At 42.4% G+C, this 22971-nt stretch overlaps 1 protein-coding gene across 2 annotated transcripts in view; it reads left to right on the forward strand.

Annotated features, from left to right (window-relative positions):
- Nucleotides 1-22971, forward strand: part of mcu (mitochondrial calcium uniporter) — a 60929-nt gene that overhangs the window by 4878 nt on the left and 33080 nt on the right. Inside the window, exon 2 of one of the 2 annotated variants that reach the window (XM_044372919.1) lies at nucleotides 20694-20804. In XM_044372919.1, the coding sequence (XP_044228854.1) occupies nucleotides 20694-20804 (111 nt within the window). Of the gene's footprint in view, nucleotides 1-20690; nucleotides 20805-22971 lie in introns of both variants that reach the window. The other variant, XM_044372918.1, reaches the window with a different exon arrangement.

The raw sequence follows: 22971 nt of genomic DNA on the forward strand, positions 1-22971 counted from the left end.
CAATTTGTTGAGGGTTGATCTTTCTTTATTTCTCGCCTCCCACCAGAGATGCACATTTGTTCTTTTACTATCTGCGGGAAACAAAACTCTTTTCTTTATGATTACTCTCTTGGAACAACTTTGCTGGTACGCTGAGGTCACAATCGTGTTGTTTTTGCATTTTTCCACCACTGTGCTCCAACTCTACACTTGTTATCTTTGTCAAATTGTGATCCCAGACAAGGCACCCATGTCCTGACCAGTATATGTAGTTGCACACTCACTCATTCCCTCAAAGTAAAGCGGGAACAGACCCGTAAAGTCTCTTTTTTTTTACCTGTGAGACTCACGTTTCAGTGCCTCTGCTGGCATCTCATGGCAGTGTAGTGAAAATGTCATGCATTGTCACACTCTAAGAAAAATAACAAGTGTGTGTTGTCATCTTGGTACAGTGATGAAATACTGATGGCTTTAGTGGCTGTGATTCTGACAGACTTCCTGTCAGCACACGGTGCAGGAGCCAGGGTGATTTTCAATGTCGGCTACGGTTCGGGAGTTGTGCGGCTCACCTGGCAAGCGTTCTGCGCTCCGATCGAGAGTGGTGCATTTGTTCAGCAGAGGCCCTTTTTTTGACACTCTTTTTTTTTTCCTGCAGGGTTTCTGTCATCAGTCACACTGTTTCCATTATAATAAGTTGACAGGTCTGTAAGATGATGAGGCTTAAGATAAGCTGCCTCAGAGTTCAGTTTTTCTTCTTAGTGAAATAAGCAGTGCAAATATACATCCTATATATATATTCTTCTAGTGTATCTACATCCCATTAACTAAAGAGGCTCATTATACTTTGTTTCTTGGGTATTGTATAGTGATAATCACATTGCAACATCTAATGGCCTTTGACATTTTAAAAAATTCTGCTGCAACCGCAGGTAGCCCTGCAAGAACGACCTTCTATTGCAGGTATTTTTACTCAAACAGCTGTGAAATTTGTCACAATCCGACTGCGTATTTTTTTTCTAAATAAGGTGCTTTTCAGCCAATTAACGAGCTTAGGAAGAAAATCTCCTTCTCCCTCGCTTGCTCGCTGTATCTCCAGAGGCGTGCTGGTGCATGTCCTGTTTCCCCCCTGTGCTTTCCTCCTTTTAATTTTCCTGTGCTGTCTGAGCCCATCACATTGCAGCACCTGCTTTACACGGTACCCTCTCTCACGCTCACCAGCTGTTTGCCCTATGGTCAGAAGAACTGTCCTGGAAGGTGAAAAGGTTCAGTATTAGACACTTACTAAAGAAAGTGATTAGCAAGTGTGGCTGCTGCTCTCTCCTCGTCTGTCTATTTGTCGGCATGTACAGTACGGTTATAATTTATTGCTTTGACTCCTTATTAGACAGATAGGCTGCATTGACAGCGTGACCACATACCTCTGTAATCTACTGTTCATTATGGAGATGCTGTAGTATTGTAATGGATGAGACTATTGTGATAGACAAAGTCCTCATTAGTACTCTGGAAGGGATTTCACCCTTGAAGTGGTAAATGACTGGTGAACCTCGGCTGTTGGCATAGACTAATTAGCTGCTTCCCATGTTTCTGTGTGGCCCAGCGTGCCTCCAGTCAAGTCTGAAAAGGACATTAAACTAGGCCAACGTGTGTAATGTGATGATGGATGGATGCAACGCTTGGTTACCCCCTCTCATCTCTGGGACGTCGGGCTGGTGGCGTCCTCTGCCAGGAGGGCAGGTGAGGCTGTTGCCAGAACCTGAAGGTCATCGGCATCGCAGCCTTTCTTGCTATTCGGTTTGGGATTGAGCTCATTATTGTGACAGCCAGACAAATCTGCGGCAATGCTGGGTTCCAGATGAACAGTGTGGATTAGACTGGGTCGATTTAGCATGTTTATGAAAGTAAGCAATGCCCAGATCTGTCAGAAAATGTGTGACAGTTATGTGAAAGCTTTTCCAGATTGAGGTGTTCTGCTGTCATTTTGTGTAGGTCAGTGGTCTCGACCTGTTTGTATCCTCCACAACCTAAACCAGCATGCTTATGGCTGTGTTGTTAACATACACACCTGCACAAGGCACTGCTGTTGCCAAAATCTGCACAGATTCACATATTTCTGTTTATGGTTATGGTCTGACTATTAACTCTGCAGTTTAGATACTGTACTATGTGTTGATTTCGTCCTCTTTGGACTTGAAAAACGTGTTTTAATTACTTATTACATTTTACATGCTGATTTACATAAAACCTTGGCAAGTGGAAAATAACATGTTAGCAACGAAAAGCCAATGGAGGAACAATATGAAGGGAGAGAGTCAGTTACATCTGCAGGCAAGAGGGCCTTAAAAATAGGACAGTCTAATTGCAAATGGTCACGATGTGAGTATATCTTACCTTTTAGTGTACTCGTGTGTGTATCTGCCCGAGCTTTCGGCATCCCTAACACAGCTGTCTTTCAGGGATTTGTTAAAATGCGCTCCACTTATGTGTCAAAGTTGGAGATGTCCACCTCTGGCTCCTGTCACATTCACTCTCCAGTCATTTCAGTGAAAAAGGGGGACAAGATGCATTTAATTCCTGTTGCGAAAATTGTCACACAGAGTTCATATTGATAAAGCTTTGCCCTGCAAAATATCAATCTCTAATCTCCAGCTAATTAGAGGGAGAGCGGGTGGGGTCGACCTCTCCTTCAGGATGTATTGATTGTTTATACGTGTTCATGGTGAATTAATGCAAGCAGCAGAGTAAGAGGGATGCTGGCTGCATTGAGTGCGGGTGCATTGACAGTGGGAAGTGTTTGATAAGTAGGTGTGTAATTTTCAACTTGTGAATGCTGTTGTGAGCATGCTATTCAGCCCCAGCAACTTTTGCATGCAACACATTATTGCTCACCCACATTATTGCCTGTCTCACCTGCTTTTTGCTAAAGCTTGCAAGTAAATTTGGCATTGCAAATTCAAATCTGGCCATACCTTTACTGAGAGGTTAAAAAAAAATCCCCACCTACAGTAAATACTAGGGGAAAGGAGGCACACTGGTTCAAGATTAGACAGGCTTTGTATCCCAGTCAAAGTAAAAAACAGTTATCAGACTATTTTGTGTAGAGCTTCTCATATCAGTTCCATAATAGAGCTGTATTCACTGAACCCATTCTGCCCAATGTTCCTGCCTTGCTGCCACTTATCTACATTGTGCTGCTTTATTGGATTGAAAACAATATGGTGTATCGAATCTGACAGATCCATAAATTACGGTTGTGCAGCGAAAAAAGCAGAAAACAATCATATCAGGGCAGGGCAGCGAGAGGAGAGGCATCATTGTAAGACTGGCAGCAGGAGAAAAGAAACTAGCTCGCCCGTCAGCAATGAGGTAGCTCTTAATTAGTAGCCATTATGTATGAATGAGTCCTGTTTTGCTGGTGGAGTAATGGCTGGAAAGTTGTTTAGAAGAATTTTGGGGTTCTATGATGTGAGGATTCCCTTGGCCTCGGGCTCAGCTCGTTCACTGAGGAGGAACTGGTTGAGCATGACTGCTTCTCATTACAGCTTTCCCATCTCACTCGCAGCAGAACTGAAGCCGTTATTGCATACGTCTAACTATAGAACACCCTGCGCTTTGAAATTGGTTTCACTCAAGACGGCTTTTACCCTGTTTCCAGCTAAATTAGCAGATGCACAGGTAAAAACGCTCAATCAAGGCTTAAACTAACTTTTTTTGCTCAGTAGACATCTAATTGGGATCTCTCTGTCAAATCCCTGACAACTGATTTGTGTATAATTACTGTGTTAATCATTTATGCATGCACACATGTCACCTATAAACTGTGTTAGAGGGAGAAGTAAAACATTACCGGGCTTTCAAGGACACAAATGTGCTCCATTATGTTAACCAAAATAGAATACAACAATCCCTGAAAGACAAATAAAGCGTGCAAATTACTTAACAGTTCACTATCAAAGAGGGACCCCAGCAAACTTAAACAACGCTAATAGCACTTAAGCTCATAAGTAGTCGTTTTGTTCCCGCTGGATCGATGCACAGGGTTAATGGTAAGAGTGCTTGACATTTTCAAGTTCGTTACCCCTTTTTTGTCCTGGTGATTTGAGAATACGGGCCAGTGTCTCCTCTGATAAAGCCAGTCGGTCTCTGAGGTGATGAGGAGAGATGAGGCTGCTCTGCTGAAAGGAAATCTGCATGCATTTCAGAGTTTTATCTGCATTGTGAAACGTACGGGGTGTTGGGTTACCAGGGAAATGAGGGCTTTGCTGGTCATGGTTAAACAGGATGTATGGGGAGCTGTGACATCATCCTTGTGTCGAGGTCATTGTGGCTAGTGGGAGCGTGTGTCGACTTGAGAGGAATTATCTCTCCTCGGTGGCTTAGTGAGGCGTGGTGCCAAGCAGCCTGCTGTTTGTTGTTTCCTTTTAGCTCACATTTGCTCCTTTTTTTAACCCTGGGTGGTTGGCATGCATTAGTTACAGCCGTCACAATAGAGCTTGTTTAAACTTGCACACATGTACTCCACATTTTGTGCTAAGAGCAAATCAAAGAAGATTTGACATGTGTCTCCTTAGCAAAAATTGGTTTGTCATCTTTGGTTTTAGTGATCAAAGCAAATTCAAAATCCAAAGGAAATAGAATACAGTTGTTGATATAGTAGCATGATGGCGTATAATTATCTCAACAATTTCTAGAAATGCGATTTTAAGGTACTCTGAGGAGATTTTGACTGTTAATGTAGCTAAAGATTCATGTTTTTAGTGGGCCCTGTTTAGTTGTGCAAGCCTGTGACAGCACATGTGAGTGTGATAAACATTCCTACTGATAGTATGCTTATCACATACATGTGCTTATACGAGTCTTGCGTAAACAAATGCAGGGAAGAAGAAGCTAGCTAACAAACATGGTGAAATACTTTAAAAAATTGGCTTTTCAAATGTTCTTTGAGTAAAGAAACACATTCAACACATTAAGCCTGTTTTTAAAAATTAACTCAAAACTAAATCCTCTTTTTTGAGTTTGTAAATTACATGTACAGTCACTTTTTATTATGCTATTAATTGATCTTTAAAGGCCACAAAATTCCCAAAACATGTTTCTGTGTTTCAGGGCTAAATGAGCAAAGCTCTTCCATTTGAATGATAAAAAAGCATCTTCAATAACCATTTGCTCTTTAATGAGGTCATGAGTTAGCATAACCTCAGTGATGAGAATTCACCACACTTAAAACAGATAATACTTACATCAGTGAGGTTGAGGAAGCAGTCTGGTTTTCGGGTGGAGGAGTCCTTTGTGGTTTCCTGGCAGCTGTTCAGAGACAACATGCAGTCTGCAAGGTCATGACAAAAAATGGGAGATGGGACAAAAAAATGGCGCAAACAACATAGTACACAGTGAAATAAACTCAGCTGTTCTCTCTATTGTTATGTCTTCTCTTCTCCAGGAGCCTCAAGGCCTATTTGTGCTGACTACCAAAAGTTATAACTAAACTATTTCTGTTTTGCCCCTCTTCACTTTTCCAAATACCAGCCTGCTCTCTGCCTGAAATGAGCCTCTTGCATTCTCTGAATGATGCTTGTGACAACCTCAGTACACAACCAGAAGTCAAGAACTGAGCCTTAACTGAGATTGATCAGACTGCGAGCACATCCAGGGAGTCAATGAGCCTCAGAAAGCAAGACTCTTTGTTCGGCCTGGTGCCCAGTTTGTTTGCACTGTAATTACTCAGATTGTAGCAGGGCCATGGTAGACACAAGCACACAGGGGATTTACCATGGAGAAGACAAACAAGGATGCACATCTATGTCCAACAATGGATTCTAAGCCCTCAAGTCCAATTGTTTTATGTGTAATGATTAGGTGGACCAGAGGGACAAGCGCCACAAGTCTCAAACAAGTCATGGCAAGCTCAGTTGTAACCCAAGCTCATGTTTTTCATAATGTGTGTTTCGGTGTACATGTGTAGCTGTTTTGCAGATTTACAAGCCCTGATTCTAATCATTTTCCTGTTGATGGTAAGCCGGCCTCTGACTACTGAACTGCTAGTTTTAAATGAATCAAGGGTCTGAGCTTTGAGCCTTGTCTCTTTAATTAACTCCTATATCAGCACAAGTGGATTAATGACTGGAGACACATGTGGAATGAGCGTGTCTGTTACAGAGAGCTGAGCTGAGCTTGTATGAGGTGTCATAAGAAGAGGTGGAGAGGGGTCAAACATGCGGTAGAGTGGTGATTGGAAGGCTTAAGGCTCTCTCTTTCTTTTTTTTGCTTCCTCAGCACTTAAGAGGAAGCCTCATTCCAACCATCTAGTCACTTTAATGGTATTCTGCATTTCTATGTGGACTAGCGATTTTGACCAGATAATCCTATTAGAAGGGTATTGTGCAAATGTTGCAGGGCTTCGGGAATATAGCGAATTATCATATCACAGTTTTGACTGTTTGGCAGGCAGGATGGTATCAACGCAGCATTTCTGTTAACTGACTGTACTGCTGTGTATCGGATTTAGCTTTTCCATTCATATTCATGGTGTGACTCAACCTTTTTTGTCTCAAAACAGCTATGCATCTTGTAAATGTCTAGTGTCATCCATTTTCATTACTACAGTACAATACTTACAGTACTCGCTACAGTTCAATATGACAACAGTGTACAGTTAGTGCATATAAACAGATGTCTCATCTGAGTGGTGAAATGCCTTCAACTCTAGGTTATCGGTATGCGGTATGGTTAAAATCTCCCACCAAAGTATATTTATACAGTACAGTTTTATGTTGTGGTATTGATAAACTTACTTTCTTGATTAATTTAGTCTATAAAATGTCAGAAAATGGTGAAAAATGTCAATCACCATTTCCCAAAGCAACATCAAATGTCTTGCTTTGTTCCAGCCAACAGCCCACAACCCCAAAGATATTGAGTTTACTGTCATAGAAGTCTAAAGAAACCAGAAAATAAAAACATTTAAGAAGGGGGTGTGAGAGAATTTCCGTATTTTTTCTTTAAAAAATCACTCAAAACGATTAATGGGTGATCAAAACAGCTGGCAGATAATTTTCTGCCGATTGACTAATTAATTAATCGACTAATCGTTGCAGCTCTAAAACATTGTGATATGATTTGTCTGTAAATTCAACTGAGAAACCTTCCGTAAAAAATGAAGGTACTTCATAACACTGATGCAAAAACATCTGTAAATTGGCATAAGGCAGCGTTGTTAACTTGCAACATTGACGGCAATGACAATTAAAGGAAAGGCTACCTACCTTCTGACCAGTTTCTGTTGTCTCACAACATATATCGTTTACAGCAATGGTCCAGTGGATACATCAATTTTGACTTGACATGGCACCTGAGTGAATGAGATAAATCTACAAAGACATATACAGCTCAATTGATTACATTACGAGGAACATACATGTTACATGTGTTCAGTGAATCCATCGTGTTCTAAAATACTGTGTCCTCCTTTATATCATGGTGTCCTGTCTTCTGGTGCGTGAAAGTCAGGTAGGTAGGTCTTAGGGGGGGATGATATGTGAGAGATACAATCTTTCCTCCTCTCAAAGGCACCTCCGGGCAGTAAGTAAATTGCTTATGTAAATAGCCCTGCAGCTGTAATCCATTGTTGATGAGGTCTCAGATGTGACGGCCGGATGCGAAACATTAAGAAATTCTTTTGTGCTTTGGATTAAAAGAGCACTTAACTCTCGACTCAGCGGTATCAGGGCATCAAATCAAGAAGGGATATCCTATGATAACAACAGCAGCACCACAGATATGGCGGCGTTTGAATAAAACGATGGCGACTCGTCTCGTTTAGCGGTTATTGTGAGTGAGTGTGTTTGTTAATGAGAGCCGACAGCCATAATTGTTGTTCTCGGTCGTTGAGTTAATGCCACACTATTTGTTAGAGCTCATCTTTATGGTGCAACTGCGCTGTGTTATTAATAAGCATGACATTCATGTAGGCTAATGCTCATTAGCACTGTCAGCTTCATTGGGGAGCACTTTTCCCCTGAGCTCTGACAGTATTTTCAGACTCTGACTGAGCTTGAGGTCTCTTTGTTGCTCACTTAGTAGGCTGCAGGTTTGCTGTAGGTATTCCAGTGCAGCCCCTGTGAGGGGAAATTAGAAACATCTATCGCTTCATTTCTTCATTTCTGTGCACGTGCTTGTGCATACACACGCTGGCCTCACACCCTTTTCTTGATGTAGATTAAGGAAGAAGCTGTTGACCTCGAAACCGCCTGTGGTTTTCTCTTTCCCCCGTTCTACACGCAGAGGTCAAAAAGCAACGAACCACAGAGTCTCACGACCTTCTGCCGGAGAAGGTTAGCAGTGACCCTGCTGCGGCTGTCTTCGCACTATAATGCATGTGTGGATATACCCTGCAGGCCGCGAATCATCTCGAAACGCAAAGGCTTCTCACAACTTCACACATGAAACCCGCTTTCTCTTGCGAGACCGGGGGATTGTTAGTCAGCTGTTTGTCTGAAGGCCTGTTCAAAGCCTTTGATTTGAAATGAAGCTGTGAGGAAGAAAGACAGGCAGCATGGAGAGGTGGAGAATACTAGACATTTCCATTCTCACTATAGTGTTACTCATCCTTTGCCAACTAGCCAGCGCTCCACCATTCTATAAATAGGACGGAGGAGATGGTGGAGAGGAGACTTTGTCGGAGAATGCATTTCCATGGAGACGATGTTCATTGGGATTTGGCTTTGTGATCAGGGAGCCATTGAATAGGACAGGACTCTGGGCTTGTTTAAGTAAAAGAATGTATTTACATTCCATATCTAGTTGTCTGGGCTGCGTTGCCACAGCAGGCTGTGAAGGCCAAATTGAAACAAGCTTGTTCTTCTCTGTCGGTTGCAGATGTCTGAGTCGACCCAGTCCTTTGAGATTAGACTAAATACAGCACCATCCCGGTTTTGCTTGGGGAAACAAACACGGTATAGGCTTCTGCAAACCTTTATGTTCCTAAAGTTCACATCGCTCAGCTTCGCTTAATACCGCACACACACAGAAAATATGTAAATGCATGCAAAATATCTTGTGTTGGACAGACACACAAATGCAGATTTAAAATGTTCATAGGCCCGTCTCTGAGAGTGGGAGTATTTGAGGCTTTTTGTGTAGAACTGGAAACTCATGACCCACTGGCAGCTTGTATGAGGCATGTGAATATGTCCGTCTCTGGATAATTGTACTCCATTATGTCGCTCTTCAGGTATTTAGGAGTAGTCACATGTCCAGCTTGTGGCAGCTTTATTAAATTATTTGAATGTTTGGTTTTCAGCTGTTTCCTTGTTCTGCTAATGTGGGTAACAGAGTGTAACTGTTGTCTCCGGGGTATTGATCTATGAGTAGGTGGGGCTGTTCACCACCCGTGGTGTCAGAATAAAAAAAGAGCTGTGTTTTCCTCTCCATGCATATTAAAATACTCAGCTGATACACATTCCTCTGACCCTGTTTTTTTTTTTTCTCTGTGGTGTTTTGCTTCCTCTTTTGTGACAGCTCCAGAACTTCTGTGTTATATGCAGGGAGGAGACAATTATCTGGTTGTCAGCGAAAGGTTACAGAGTTATTCCTTCATACAGCCACTACATGGAGATCAAAAGCTTGTCACTCAGCCAGACAGTTACCAGGTATCAGCTCGGCTGTTGCTTTCCCATGGAAAAGAGTTAAGTAGTGAGGAGGCAGAAGAGCTCAGCTTAGCATCAGGGCAAATCAGTGACGTACCTCCAGCTGAGCTTTCAACTCGCGCTGCCAGAGCCTTTAACGACCCGGGTCCTAAGGGGAACCCTGGGGAAATCCCAACCTGGACATGAACTTGATGGGGGAAAGACAAAGGGATAGAGGGAGAATAAAGGAGGGGCATGGAAAGGAGAGAGAGAGAGAGAGAGAGAGAGAGAGGGAGAACGTGGGAGTGGAAAGAGAATGGCAACACTTATTCGGTGCTTTTTTGTTTTCAGCCTCAGGCGGAATTCCTAATGTTATAATGTATTGTGCTGTCTTGTAAATCCGGCTATTTTACACACACATTAGGAAGACGTGAGGAATCCTCCTTGCCAAAAATCAAGGCTACAGAGTATGTGACAGAGGCGAGAAGAGATAAAAGTAAATACACAGGTTCCTGGAGCTTTTCAAAAGTCCTGCTGCTGCTGTTGCCTGGGTAACACTTTGCACAAAGAAAATGTCCTTTTTCCAACAGAAAAGGTTATCTATCTCATTGTTTCCTATTCACTGCTTCCTATGCAAAAATCTTTCCTCTACTCTTGACATCATCTCTTCCAGCAGGATACAACATATCTCTGTGCAGATATGTACACAGTAGAAAGCCATTCTCCCAACTCGGCTATTGGGCCACTACGCTTCCTTCCACACTGACTTCCTGCCATTCAATTGGCTCTTTGAATAAATGTAACGCTACAATGCACAGGCAGTGGCAGTTTTCATTCCACTCTTGAATTATTGAATTGCCTATGAGGCGTTCCTTCATATTTATATTTCTTTTGATGCAGAATTGAATATAAAATCGATATTTTGTCAAATATAATTTGAGGACCGTTGCTGCTGCTGCTGCTGCTGCTGAGTTCTTATCTTTCCCTTTGTCTAATATGTATAAAGTGGTGTCATTTCTGCAGTTTCTTTATTGTCATTTGCTTCATAACTCTCTCGGCACCCCCCCTGTGTTTAACTGACATCTTCCTACACACCAAAACACATTTTGTGTGTCTAAGGCAGTGGGGGTGTCAGAGAAGGTAAGAATCAGCGGAGCCCCTTTCCACACACGGTCTCCTGCACAGATTGGAATAGATCGGAATTCATTGATCAGAATAACGGCAACTGTGTTCCCCAGATTCTGGTGGCGCTTAAGTTGTGGGGACGTATCTGTAACAGCTAACAGATGGAAATGGAGCATCAAATGGCGTGTCATGGGTAACTGAGATCAGGACCTGTGGTGTGACCATGGTAGAGGTGGTTAAAGCTGGGTTTTTTTGGCTACTCAGAGGCAGCAGAGCAAGTGGCGAACACAACATTGACATATTATCACTTTAAGTTTAAGTTGCTATGGTGATCATCTTAGCAAACTGTTGCCTATTTACACATCCAGCAGACACAAATCAACGCTAGCATTCATTTGAGGTGATGTTTCTGTCCACCTGATGGTTATAAGTCCAATAGGCACTCTAATACTAGCTCAGGTTTGGCCAGCTTTCTCATTCCTTAGAAAAAAAATCTGGCACTGACAGCTGCCTGCTGTAGCTGGAAACAGGGTCGAGCTCTTCACTACATGTGACTCCTTTTAACATTACACATAGTCATTTGATCCATTGTGAATGTAAAAATATTGATTAGTGCAGCTTTAATGATACAACAGGGAAGCATAGTAAAATGTGTTGCTTGCTTTGATGACAAATTGGAGGTCTGACAGTCACCCAAACTGCAATAAGTCCCTGTTGCTTACATCTTTTTAGCTAACCAGCTGTCTATGGCTGCACTGAAGAGTGAAAAGTGCTAAAAACTGTATGTAGAAAAATTTCATCCAACAAGATGTTACCATTTGGTCACAATAAATGTTTTGCAGTGGTTGGCTGATGTGAAGCAGCAGCATAAAGTGTTGAGTCTGGATAAATAGAGTCTAACATACAGAAGCTTCCAAGCAGAGCCATGATACTGCAGGTCATGGAGGTTACTTCCTCATGTGAGGGTGCAGTGGAAATGACATACAAGCTCCTCTCACACTGCCATGACTAAACTGTGCTACACCAAGACGGTATAAGAAGGACAAAGGTGAGAGGACAAGTGTTCGGTCAAGTGGTGCGGGTAATCCTGTTGCCCACAACCCACAAAATCAGGAACCATGAATCTTTAAAATGTAAATGATGTGCTTAATCAGCCAAAAACCCACTCTAATACCTGACATAAAGAGAGTTTTCTGGATTGGAAACATGGAACACATGGTGTTAGCGTTCCTAACATCAGCAGAGATGTCACGTACACGGCCCTCGACAGTATATTTCAGACACAGGTTGTGAAATTCGAAACCCAATGATCACAGAGTAGAAGCAGTTTAACGTGTTTCACAAGAGGTATAGTGTGTGCTGCTGCAATGAGAAATATTTGTTGCATTTACTGTACAGTAGCTATATATGGGTAGTCCAGCTATGTAACACACATAGCTGCATTTCTGCTAAACACAGTGCTGAGCTGGGATAAACTGGGGAAAATCACTCCTCCTATCATACTACTGAACATCTCTATGTCTCTAATATAACAATGTCTTGCACGCTTAAACATGTCCTCAGGGGAACCGGGTAACCCTATCGTACGTAAGCCTCAGTTTCAACGGAGATAAATGACAGGCCAATAAAAATTTGATCGATGTGTCTGACTAGAATTACAGCACAGGCTCAACATACAGCCTAAACTGAGCCGCAGTGTTGTGATGCCACTCTACAGACTCTTCGTCAGGAGGCCAGGACCAAAAGGTTTAATGGAGAACAGATCCGGGCTGAGTGAGACTCTCCTGCAAGCTACAAAGTGTGCAAACACGGTGCGGTTGCCCTACATGCTCATGCAGCAGCGGGCTGTTGTAAGCCACTTGTTCCTATTCTAAGACCCACAAATATGTGAACACATGCAAACACCCCTTGTAAGTTTTTTTTGCTGGCTGTGTAGAATTAGAGCCACTTAGATTGGAAACTAGCCAATACTGAGTATTATGCGTAATATGTATATATACAACTTTTGGCTGTGTTGCTTGACTTTGTACCTAATTGTGTAAACAGTGAATGTTGGCATTGGCTACTTTTTTTTAAAGATCGAAAATGTGCTCTTCCCTGTTCCAATATTATAATTCAGCTTGGCTATTCATATAGCATTGTGCCAGTAGGTGGTTCTTGCTATTCGTGGCTTCTACTGATGCTAAGAATGAGTGCTTTGTAAAGGTTCCACACACAAACACACACAGACCAGCAGACACGCAGAGACACACACACACACACACACACAGACAGAATCTTCTCCTGCCCGGTCCTTCCTCTCCTCTCTGATGCTCGTTCACTCAGTCTCTCTCTTTCTCTCTCTCTCTCCCTCTCTCTCTCTTGTGCCTGTACTTCCTCCCCCTCACGCCGCCCACGCTTCTACTCTCTGTGCTGCTGATCATCAGCTTTATCTACGCGGCTAGGAGGACGTGTTTGTGTCTTTTGTGTGAGATAAAGCAAACTATTCCATCCAACATTTTCGTTTTCCCCTTTATCCTATTGGCTGCCTCTATCCTTGCCACCGCAGCCTGTTTCTAAATCATTTTTGCCCTTCCTTACTTCTTCCTATTCAGTTCGTTCTTACTAACAGGACCTTAAGTCCTCTTTTAAAAAGCTAGACGGAACAGCAAGGGCTTTAAAAGTCTGATAAACTCAGTAGTGTTTGTTCTGACATTTCCAGGCCATTCCGACTTTCCAACAATACCAGCGGCGTTATGGTGTTGCTCTCTTTGCCCTTCTGAGTTTTTTTTTTTTTTTTAATATATTTTCTTGGGGGGCATTTTATACCTTTTTATTAAAGGGACAATAGAGAGATGACAGGAATTGAAGGGAAAGTGATTGGCCAGATTCAAATCGCGGACATTGGGGTTATATGCCATGCGTCTTAACCAGTAGGCTACCCGGGCACGCCAGCCCTTCTAAGCTTTATTTGGGTAACACCTGGTGCAATAAATCAGAAAAATATTTTTATGGTTGATGTAGGACTCTTTTTCAAGCCTGTATCAGCCTTTGTGCTGCCTTGCAGTCCTCCCGTCCTGTCCTATCGTCTCCCCCGCGTTTGCCCTGCTGTTCTCCAGTTCTTTAAGTCCCCGAGACACCTGGGGATGAAGCTGCTTTGTTGCCGTATTCCATTATGAATGAAGGCAGTTTTCAGCCCGCCCATTCATCTTTGCTGCAGCAGGAGACGCTAAGCTGTCACCCTCACTCTCTGCGCGCCCCGCCTTCATGACCCTGTTTGCGCACATGTGTGTATCCCGCATGAACAGTGAATAAACAGCAGAGGAGGAGTACACGTTGGCGTCACGTACGTGTTTCGGTGGGTTTCCATGTTTATCAGGTGATTAATGGTGAAGTCACACACTGGCTCTCCTCTGTCTGCTTTATATTGGTTTGCAGGAATCCTGCAGCGTATTGTTGTTGTTGTTTTTTTTGTCCACCCCTGCAGCAAAGCTCACACAACCACACACATGTACAACCACAAACACACACAGAAACGTCTACATGTCCTTGAACGGAGAGGCCGACTGTTGGGTTCAGTGTCCGCTGCTATGATGTGGTTAGTTTGAGTCCTTTACATCCCCTCGGCCTACCTGGACAGGGTGTTTTCTTCTCTCCTTGAGCTCCTGTCTTTGTACGTCTGCCTATCATCAGGCACCATCCAGGGAACCCCTGTAACTGGATCAATTCTCCTTAGCTATGAAAGACTTTGATTGGCCAGCGGTCACTCAGCAGCCCCCCCACCCTTCTTTACCCTGCATGTGTAGGCACTGGGTAACAGGGTGTGCTTAATGTGTTGGAAATTTCATTTAACTCTCCTCATCCCTCTCCTATCTCGCTCTCTTCATCTCTCCTCTCTGTGGCCAGTGATTGCCTGCAGCCTCCCCACTTTCTCCTCCTCTTACCCCCTCCTTTTGCTTTCCCCCCCCATCTCTCCAGGGCTGACTGCCTTTCTCTTACTTGTGAGGGAGATGCAGAGAGGGTGAATGAGCAAGGCAGGATGAAGTAGATAGAGAGAGAGAGAGAGAGATAAGGGAATAGGGAGAGATGGCTGGATCAGAATGTGAATCACTTAAATTGTACAATAAATGTTGGTCACTAAGGTGCAGAGTCATTGAGAAGTAGCAGTTTTGCAACAGCACTTCACAAAAATAATAAGACATACAGACATGTCATTCTCTGTATGTGCTCAACACGCAATATTATGTGCATTGAACACACAGAGGACAACAGGACATGATATACTTTAGGTAAAAACAGCCACCATAGATCTTCTATTTACCATCTGGTGTGCTGGTTTGCTCCTTTTTAGATCGCTAAACTGGTACCAAATAATACTCCTGTTTATTTGTCTGCAATTATCCCTCAGTAGCTTCCCCATCCGCTGGATGATATGATCTGCTTGTGGTTAATACACAGGCACGCCATGTCCTGACACCTGTCCAACCCGTCTGTCATGCTTTTTCTATAACTGAGCAGCTTGTTAGTTCTGCTCAGGAACCAGTGTTTATTATTTCACATTAAAAGCAATTTTATAGCCATGTACAAGATGACATAAGTGTCAGGCTTAGGTCTAAGGTGAAGAGGAAAATTTTAAATTGTAGTCTACAGGCATTCATGGATGTAATTGTCAGATTGATTCTGTATTGATCCAACCCGTGAGGTCAAAGATGTAGGCCTACATCAAACTTGCCTAGTTTTTAAATGAAAAGGCTCCATTGGGATGCGTTTGGCTACTACTGAGGTATGATGAATTATTTTAGAGTATTATTTTTAGACATCTGAGTTCTTTCGGCCATTTTTAAAGTAGGTATCGGGTATTTGATATTCCCACTGGCTCCCTTCCCGCATATTAAGGCTCGAGTTGCTGCTTGTATTTGTTTGAATTTCACCCTGTGGTGACTTGAGTAATCAAGGATATACAAGACATTACCAACCATTTCCACATAGGGAATTTTCAAAATTAGATTTTAGAGGCTAATTGGCTTTTGCGTAGATTGTGCTGAAAACTCACAGTCCGATGCTGCTTTCACAGAACACACCCACAGGCCTGTTGGATTGCACAATCTTTCACGGAGGCTCACTTAACTTAGCATCTGTGACATCTAAGGTTAACCATTAGCCGATCTGAACTGTGAGATAACTTGCATAAGGAGACATCTGAGTGTCCCGGCTGTTTACTGATGAATCATTTCCAGTAATTAAGGCTGGTGAGGATCACGTCACCGTCCAGGCATGAGGAATGTGCAGAGGTGACAAAATGCCGGGACTCTGGCCCTGAATCCGAGCCTCCCGCGAACACTCCAGTATGTGTCGCTGTGGATCAGGCGGCGCTCAGGTGTCAAACACAGCTGACTGACAACATGTGAAGCATGATGTATAAAGAGCTGGAGGTTACCTGAGAAGACTACCAACTGTGCATCACACAGAGTTTACGTTTGACATGTCTGTGATCGGTGGAGATAGCTCCCTTAGCAGCAGCAAGCTTTACACACCATGCCATAAGTCAATCATTAAATCAGTGCATGACAGCTAGTGGTCACTTATTTTGTCACTCTGACAAGGAGTATGACACATGTTTCTGTCTGAATCTTATGATACATGCTATATGATCTTAAATCTAAAATAAAAAAATGTTTTAAAGTGTGTTGCTTTTCTCTAATACTTACATATTTTTTTTGTATGACTGGCAACATTGTGTCTTCAACATGCTCGACACTTCAGCTAAAAAAACCATCACCAGGAGCAGATTTTTAAGCCAAACTGAAAGCCTGAAACTGCATCAATGCTGCTGTCCTCTGAAGTAACGCTATCCTTACATAATTTCATAGACTCGTTACTTATCTTTGTTGTGTCATATCTTCAACCCATTGTACAATAGACTGTTTTAAGTCAGACTATAAACATCACACCACTGACATGATAGCCCAGTCCCAGACCTCTCAATGGCTGTCCACAACTCAGCAATGCAGATGAGGTCAAACTGAAATGGCAAATCAGTCTGCTTATAAGGCTACTGACATGTAGTGAGTCTTGCACTTTACTTACCTTCTCTTACTTATTTGTTTAACTTTTAGGTGGTAGACTTCTAGACGTTATTTTCATTAAACCTGCAGTGCCAAATTTTATATATAAATGAACATCTGTTACATTCAAGCCCTTGCCAAACAAGTTCACACAATGCTGATTAAGCCTATCACTGCCGGATAAATCTCTGTATTTCACATTATACAGAGTTTTTAATCTGGTGTCGGTGGCAACATTCCCTCGCTGGCTGGATGAATGCATACTGCACATGCTCTATGGGCAGAGTATTCACACCAGAGACGTCCACCGACCGAGTGGCTAACTTCCGGTTAGCTCTCCGCCAACTTGAATGGTGATAAAATAATTTAATCGTGCGGCTATTCTAGACTTTCCAAATGTTATCGGACCAAATGGATCAAATTCTGATAGTGAAAGGAGTCATTTCGTTGGGGTTGTGTGACGCTCAAAACAACTTATCCACCGTTTTACAGCCACAACAGCAGCGACGGCGTAGACTACAGCGGATTCTATGACGTAAGCACGCGTCGACAGTGTTTTTGTAATTACTCTCACTGTCAGAACAATAACAATACTGGATGTTTTCCTGTTTGTTGCACCTGAGTTGGCGGTTTGTAAGAAGAAAATAAATCTGCCTCCTCCTCCCCTGTTTGTTGCTTATTGTATTTTGCCCACAAAGAAGAGGTATTGTCAGTAGGGACTATACCAGCTGGGGCCTGTATCAGGAGAGTAAGTGGTAGTGGTGGTGTTTTGAGTGTGTGTACATGGTCCTACTTGGTTTGTTGTAGTTGGTATCTAGTGAGAGCAGCTGTTGTCCTCTGTGGCAATCTAATCAACAGAAATAGACGGGGTGGGCACTCACTGGGTCACAGGGCGTGGCGGTGCAGAGACGTCGCAGCTAATGCTCCCAACACACCTTTATAGACTAAAGGCTGGAACATATATGATTCACTGTGTGACAATTAGTCATATTTTAATTGCCTGGAAGATTAAAATGATTAAAATGCGTTGGCATTAAATCTTGGTTGTGTTTTGTAACTGTTAGTAGTTCCATACTTTTCAGTTTTGTTGTACATTCAAACGATTTACGATTATGTGTGTATGAAGCAGAGCTGCAACTTTTAAATTAACCGCCAACTCTTTGGATAATTGATTAATGGTTTTGAGTCATTTTTTCTGGTTTCTTTAGTCCTCTATTTAGTCCACTATATATCTTTGAGTTATGGACTGTTGGTTGGAACAAAACAAGAAATTTGAGGATGTAAACTCGGGCTTTGGGAAACAGTTATCAACATTTTTCATCATTTTCTGACTTTTTATGGACCAAACAACTAAGCAATTAATTGAGAAAACAATCGACAGATTCATCAATAATGAAAATAATCAGCCGTAGTATGAAGAGACTTCATTGCTCAGAGTGGTTGGTTCTGTGTTTCCCAGAGTCTCTGGGGATCTTGTTATTTTGGTTAGTGGTCTGGTGTGAAGCCATAATCCTATTAAATGATCTCAAAATTTCTCAAAAAAAAGATGATGTTGATGATGTTTTAATAAACCATGTAATTCCACAAAAAAAACCCAAAACGGGGTTAGATTTTTGATGCGATCCATTATTTACACCTTAAGCTGACAGTTATTTCGCAATAAATTACCCCTGCGGTGCGTTTTTGAATGGGAGCTTATTGACCAGTACAGACATATTATTCTATAACTGAAGCTGCAGCTCGAATCCACTGCCAGAATGAGAATGAGTCAGTTAGGTTGCTTGGCAGAGACCTAGCTTCAGTAAATATCCCACATCACAGTGTCAACAATTCGACAAATGCTGTTCCTCCTCCACAGTAACGGAACGGAGGAGACTGTTTCTGCAGTTCATGGACACTTTTTATAGTCGCTGGAGTCTTGAACATGGGCCCCTCCTATGTGTTGATGCTGTGTGCCTGACTTGTCATAGATAAGGGAGAGGCAATAACCCTGCTGCAATATGCGATCGCAATAACAAGGTCCATTGCCCATCTTAATGTTGAGGACTTTGTGTTTGAAAGACACTTAAAGCTGTACTGCATATTCCTTTGTGGGACTGTGATTGTGGTCAGTTATTGAATTCGGCCTCTCTAGGGGGTTAACAGGCAGCTTCAGTTCGTGTTGAGAATCTCATTTCAAACACAATTATTAACAATAAACGTAACTGTCCACAACATATCCTTTCAAGAATCACTTCTGTTTGCTTGCAGTTGTAGACATCAAGAGCTGGAGGAAATAAATGTCATCAATGTGGGTCATTATAGTACATCCCCAGGGTTGCTAATGTTTGAGCCTGAACCTCTGCAGGTCTCCAGAAGCTGAGAGCTGAAGGTTTCCCACCAATTAAAATCACACTTTTGTTTTATATGCAACTGATTGATCTGAGAGAAACTACAGACCTAATTAACAAGTGTTCCTGGTGTGAAGATATAATCATAACTGTTACCCCTTTATAGTTGTGTTGTGTAATAACATGTAGGGAGAGCAGGTATTAAACAGACACCCATTCATAGATTGGAGCTGTGATGGCAGCAAGGACAGAGCGGATATGTCATTAGAGAATTACTGCTGTACTGAGGCTTCTCTGTGCCAGCCTTCTTATTACATGGTATTTCAGTGATTACGACTGATGAATTAATGTAAAGCTGACATTTACCAGCAGCACGCTGGCTTAGTGGTTCGCTCTGTCGCCTCACAGCTGGAACTGAGCGGCCACCTGGAGCCTTTCTGTGCGGCGCTGACATGTTCTCCCTGTGTCTGAGGGACTTACTTCTGTTTCAGAAACATAAGCAGCAATTCATGTTAGCATGTTAACACACTAAACTAAGGAACATGCACATTAGGGCCTTAAATGTTTATTTTTGTACAGCAACACTTCTGAAATCTGAAATGCACTGGTGCAGTGGACGATTTTGAAAATCTAATCTTGAAGCCTGACCTTTCTGGTGGTTATTGCTTACCGTAGAACACGGTCTGCTCATATTCAAGAGAAAGCCGGTGGAGTGTACTGTACTGATGGGCTTATACTGTAAGAGTGGGTAATCAAGCCCATGTGCATGTGTCTAATATGAGTTTTTAATGGGATGCACTTGTTGTGTACAGTCAAGGTGCTCTCAGTGTTTATAATGGATCCCACTTTATCTCCATCTTATCTTTCCTCTGCGCTGGGAGGCAGAGAACATCTGAGTGCATACGCTAACTTTGAAGGTGAAAGTATTTTAGTCATTCTAGTCTACCGTGACCCCTCTGTCATACACCTGCCTACACACACACACACACACACACACACAGAGTTGAAAACCTCTCTCTCTCTATTCCAACAAGCTCACAAACACTCCGACCCACACACATCAAAGCAACCATATTTTGTGCTTTTTTTTTCCTCAAGTATGATAACAGTCAGCTTTTGAGCAACATCATGCATTGATAGTGAAAGAACCAACTCACTGCTAATCCTAGTTTAGATATGAAGCAGCTGCAGGCTGGCCAGCTCTTTCATCTCTGACTGGCAGTCACAGCTTTAGAGTTTACCTCGCACGCTCACCTCAGAGTACACAGGAAGTTTCACAGGATATGGCAGGAGGTCCTGCACGCACCACTCTGACCACATGGTGTGTTTGAATAAGCGAAAAGCAAAAGCAGAAATGCCCCTGTTCTGTGGATAGAATAGAAAATAAAACACGACTACCACTTTCACGCCTCATTATTTTAAGCCTCTTTGTAGCTCATAGCAACAGACTATAGGTCCTGATGGTGCCTATTTTGAAAATAGCATGAGGGCTGCTATTTTCCATTTTGTTATGGTTATCCCAGACCCTTTGTTTCCACTTTGAGCTAATGATGATGCTCCCTAACTTGATTTTTCTATCTTCTCCTCAGCAGGAGGTACTGTCTGCTCCTTTCACCCGTCAGACTGTCAGGAGAGCACATGGCCTACGGTCAGCAGCCCACTCCACACTCTTCAGCCAGCCTCCCACTGCCCTGTCTCCACAGGTTAGTGTGTCTGTCTGTTTGCATGTGTATTATAGCGGAATTGAAAATACTAGATCTGTCTCATTTTGGACATTATTGATTTCTCTGCCATAGGGGCTCTATAGCAAATCAATATTTATTAGTTCAGCTGTGTGTGTACGTGGGTGGCTCATTGATGTGGACAGCACATGAATCCAACCGACTTGAGAGCTAGCATCAGCATCGTCAGCACTCTCTCAGGCCTGCATCACCCGATTGCAGTTTTTAAAGTGATTTGAAAAGGTCAATCAGAAAATGTTTCTACAATCATCACGCCAAGATTTTAGATTGTTTTAGATTTTAGATCAATATTAGCCAATTAGGTATTGGCAGTCAGTGTAACCTGCGTCATTTTGCCTTAAGAAGCTGCCAACTATGGCTGTTATTTTAATGATTTGTTTATTCCCCTATGATCTTTAAATGCTGACAGAATAAAATTCTGCACCTAACCCCACATTTAACACAAATTTCATTTTGTAGCCTTAGTCCAGACGCATTCTTCCAGCTAATTGACTTTCACCAGCAATAATGCTTCACTACATTTGCCTGTTTTGACTAGCTGTTATCTGTTGTTTCTATTATTTCATGTTTACCAGTGATTAGCATGCAAGGCCTATTTAGGGGAGGATCGTTTGAATGGTTGATGAGGTCCCTGGACGCCAGCCTTTTAATAAAGCCATTACCAGGAGCAATCTATCTAAACTTATTTAAAAATCGCACTGTTCAAAGCAACCGCTCTGCTGGGGTGTCGTCGCCGTGGTACGGTATCGTTGACATAAAGTAGCTGCCATATGAAACCAGTTTCCCCAGAAAACCTTAATACACCCAGTAAATCAACATATTGACAAGAATTTATTTGGATTATAAACACCAGCAAGATTTGCAAATCCAATGTGCCATGTACCAGTGGAGAACAAGCTGTTTCGGTGACATGTGGCTTTGATGTGAAAGCAAACTTATCAAAAACGTTCCAAGTAATTTCACTGCAGCACTGCTGTGTATGAAACCGAAATGAATAGTAATGTATGAATACATAATGCTTAGTGCCACATCTTTGTTCTTCTTTTTTTTTTTTTTTTACATTCACACAGTTAAATTAGTCATCTAACTTTTAATATACTTAATTGACTTGCAGATGTGTCACAGGGTTTTCCACTAGTGCATACAGTGTCCAGCTGGGTGAAAATAGTTGCCAGCTGGGGACCCAGGGGGGGCTGGGGGACTGCTGCTGCTTCACAATATAAGCGGAGGGGGGGTTGTCTATCACACATTTTTAAGGCTGTATTCTGTGTGTGTGGCTTAAAACTGGATAAAAAGTCAGTTAAAATTACGGATTTCTCTGTGTTTCGTTAGAAGCATTTGGGATAATGTAAGTACACAATTAAACAAAATATATAACATGGGTTTAGTTGTTTTAAGACATTTTAATGCGGGAAAGTTACATAGTATAGCTTTCAGTGGCATGACTGACGTTAAAAGCAATATAGAGTAGATGGGCAAGACAAACGAGTTCTAAAACAACACATCTATCAATCAGCGTGACACCGTGATCAGTGTGAAAAGCAGCTCACAATAACAAATAGCTATGTGTCTGGTTTGTTTGCCGAAAAAACCCCATTTGGTTTTAAGTTGGAAAACCCCACCACTTTGTGGCCACATTATTTGCCCTGCTTAGTCCTCGTGTGACTGAGAGGCATGCACTCACAGACAAGCAGTGAGTGACAGTTAGCTTTCGCTTTCATGATGTAGGCTCCACTCATTTGGATGCAAGGCACCTTACATCAATAGGGTGAGAAAGCAACTTGCTATGAAAAAAAACAGTAAAAAAATTGTCGGCTGGAAATGTTTTAATGTCCGGCCATCTGGCTGACAGCCGGCACTTATGGAAAACGTACTCATAACGCTTTTCAAATTGAAATTTGTTATCTGACAAAACAATGGATGCGTTTATGTTATTGTGTAATGTCTGTTGCTTGATTGATTTTTATGGCTCCAGACCGGCAACAGCCGTAGCCGGAGGCGTTACGTTTTCGGGTTGTCTGTCCATCCATCCCATTCTCGTTAACACAATATCTCATGAACGCCTTGAGGGAATTTCTTCAAATTTGGCACAAACATCCACTTGGACTCAAGGATGAACTGATTAGAT

This window comes from Thunnus albacares, chromosome 14 (genome assembly GCF_914725855.1).
Source record: "Thunnus albacares chromosome 14, fThuAlb1.1, whole genome shotgun sequence".
Taxonomy (NCBI): Eukaryota; Metazoa; Chordata; class Actinopteri; order Scombriformes; family Scombridae; genus Thunnus; species Thunnus albacares.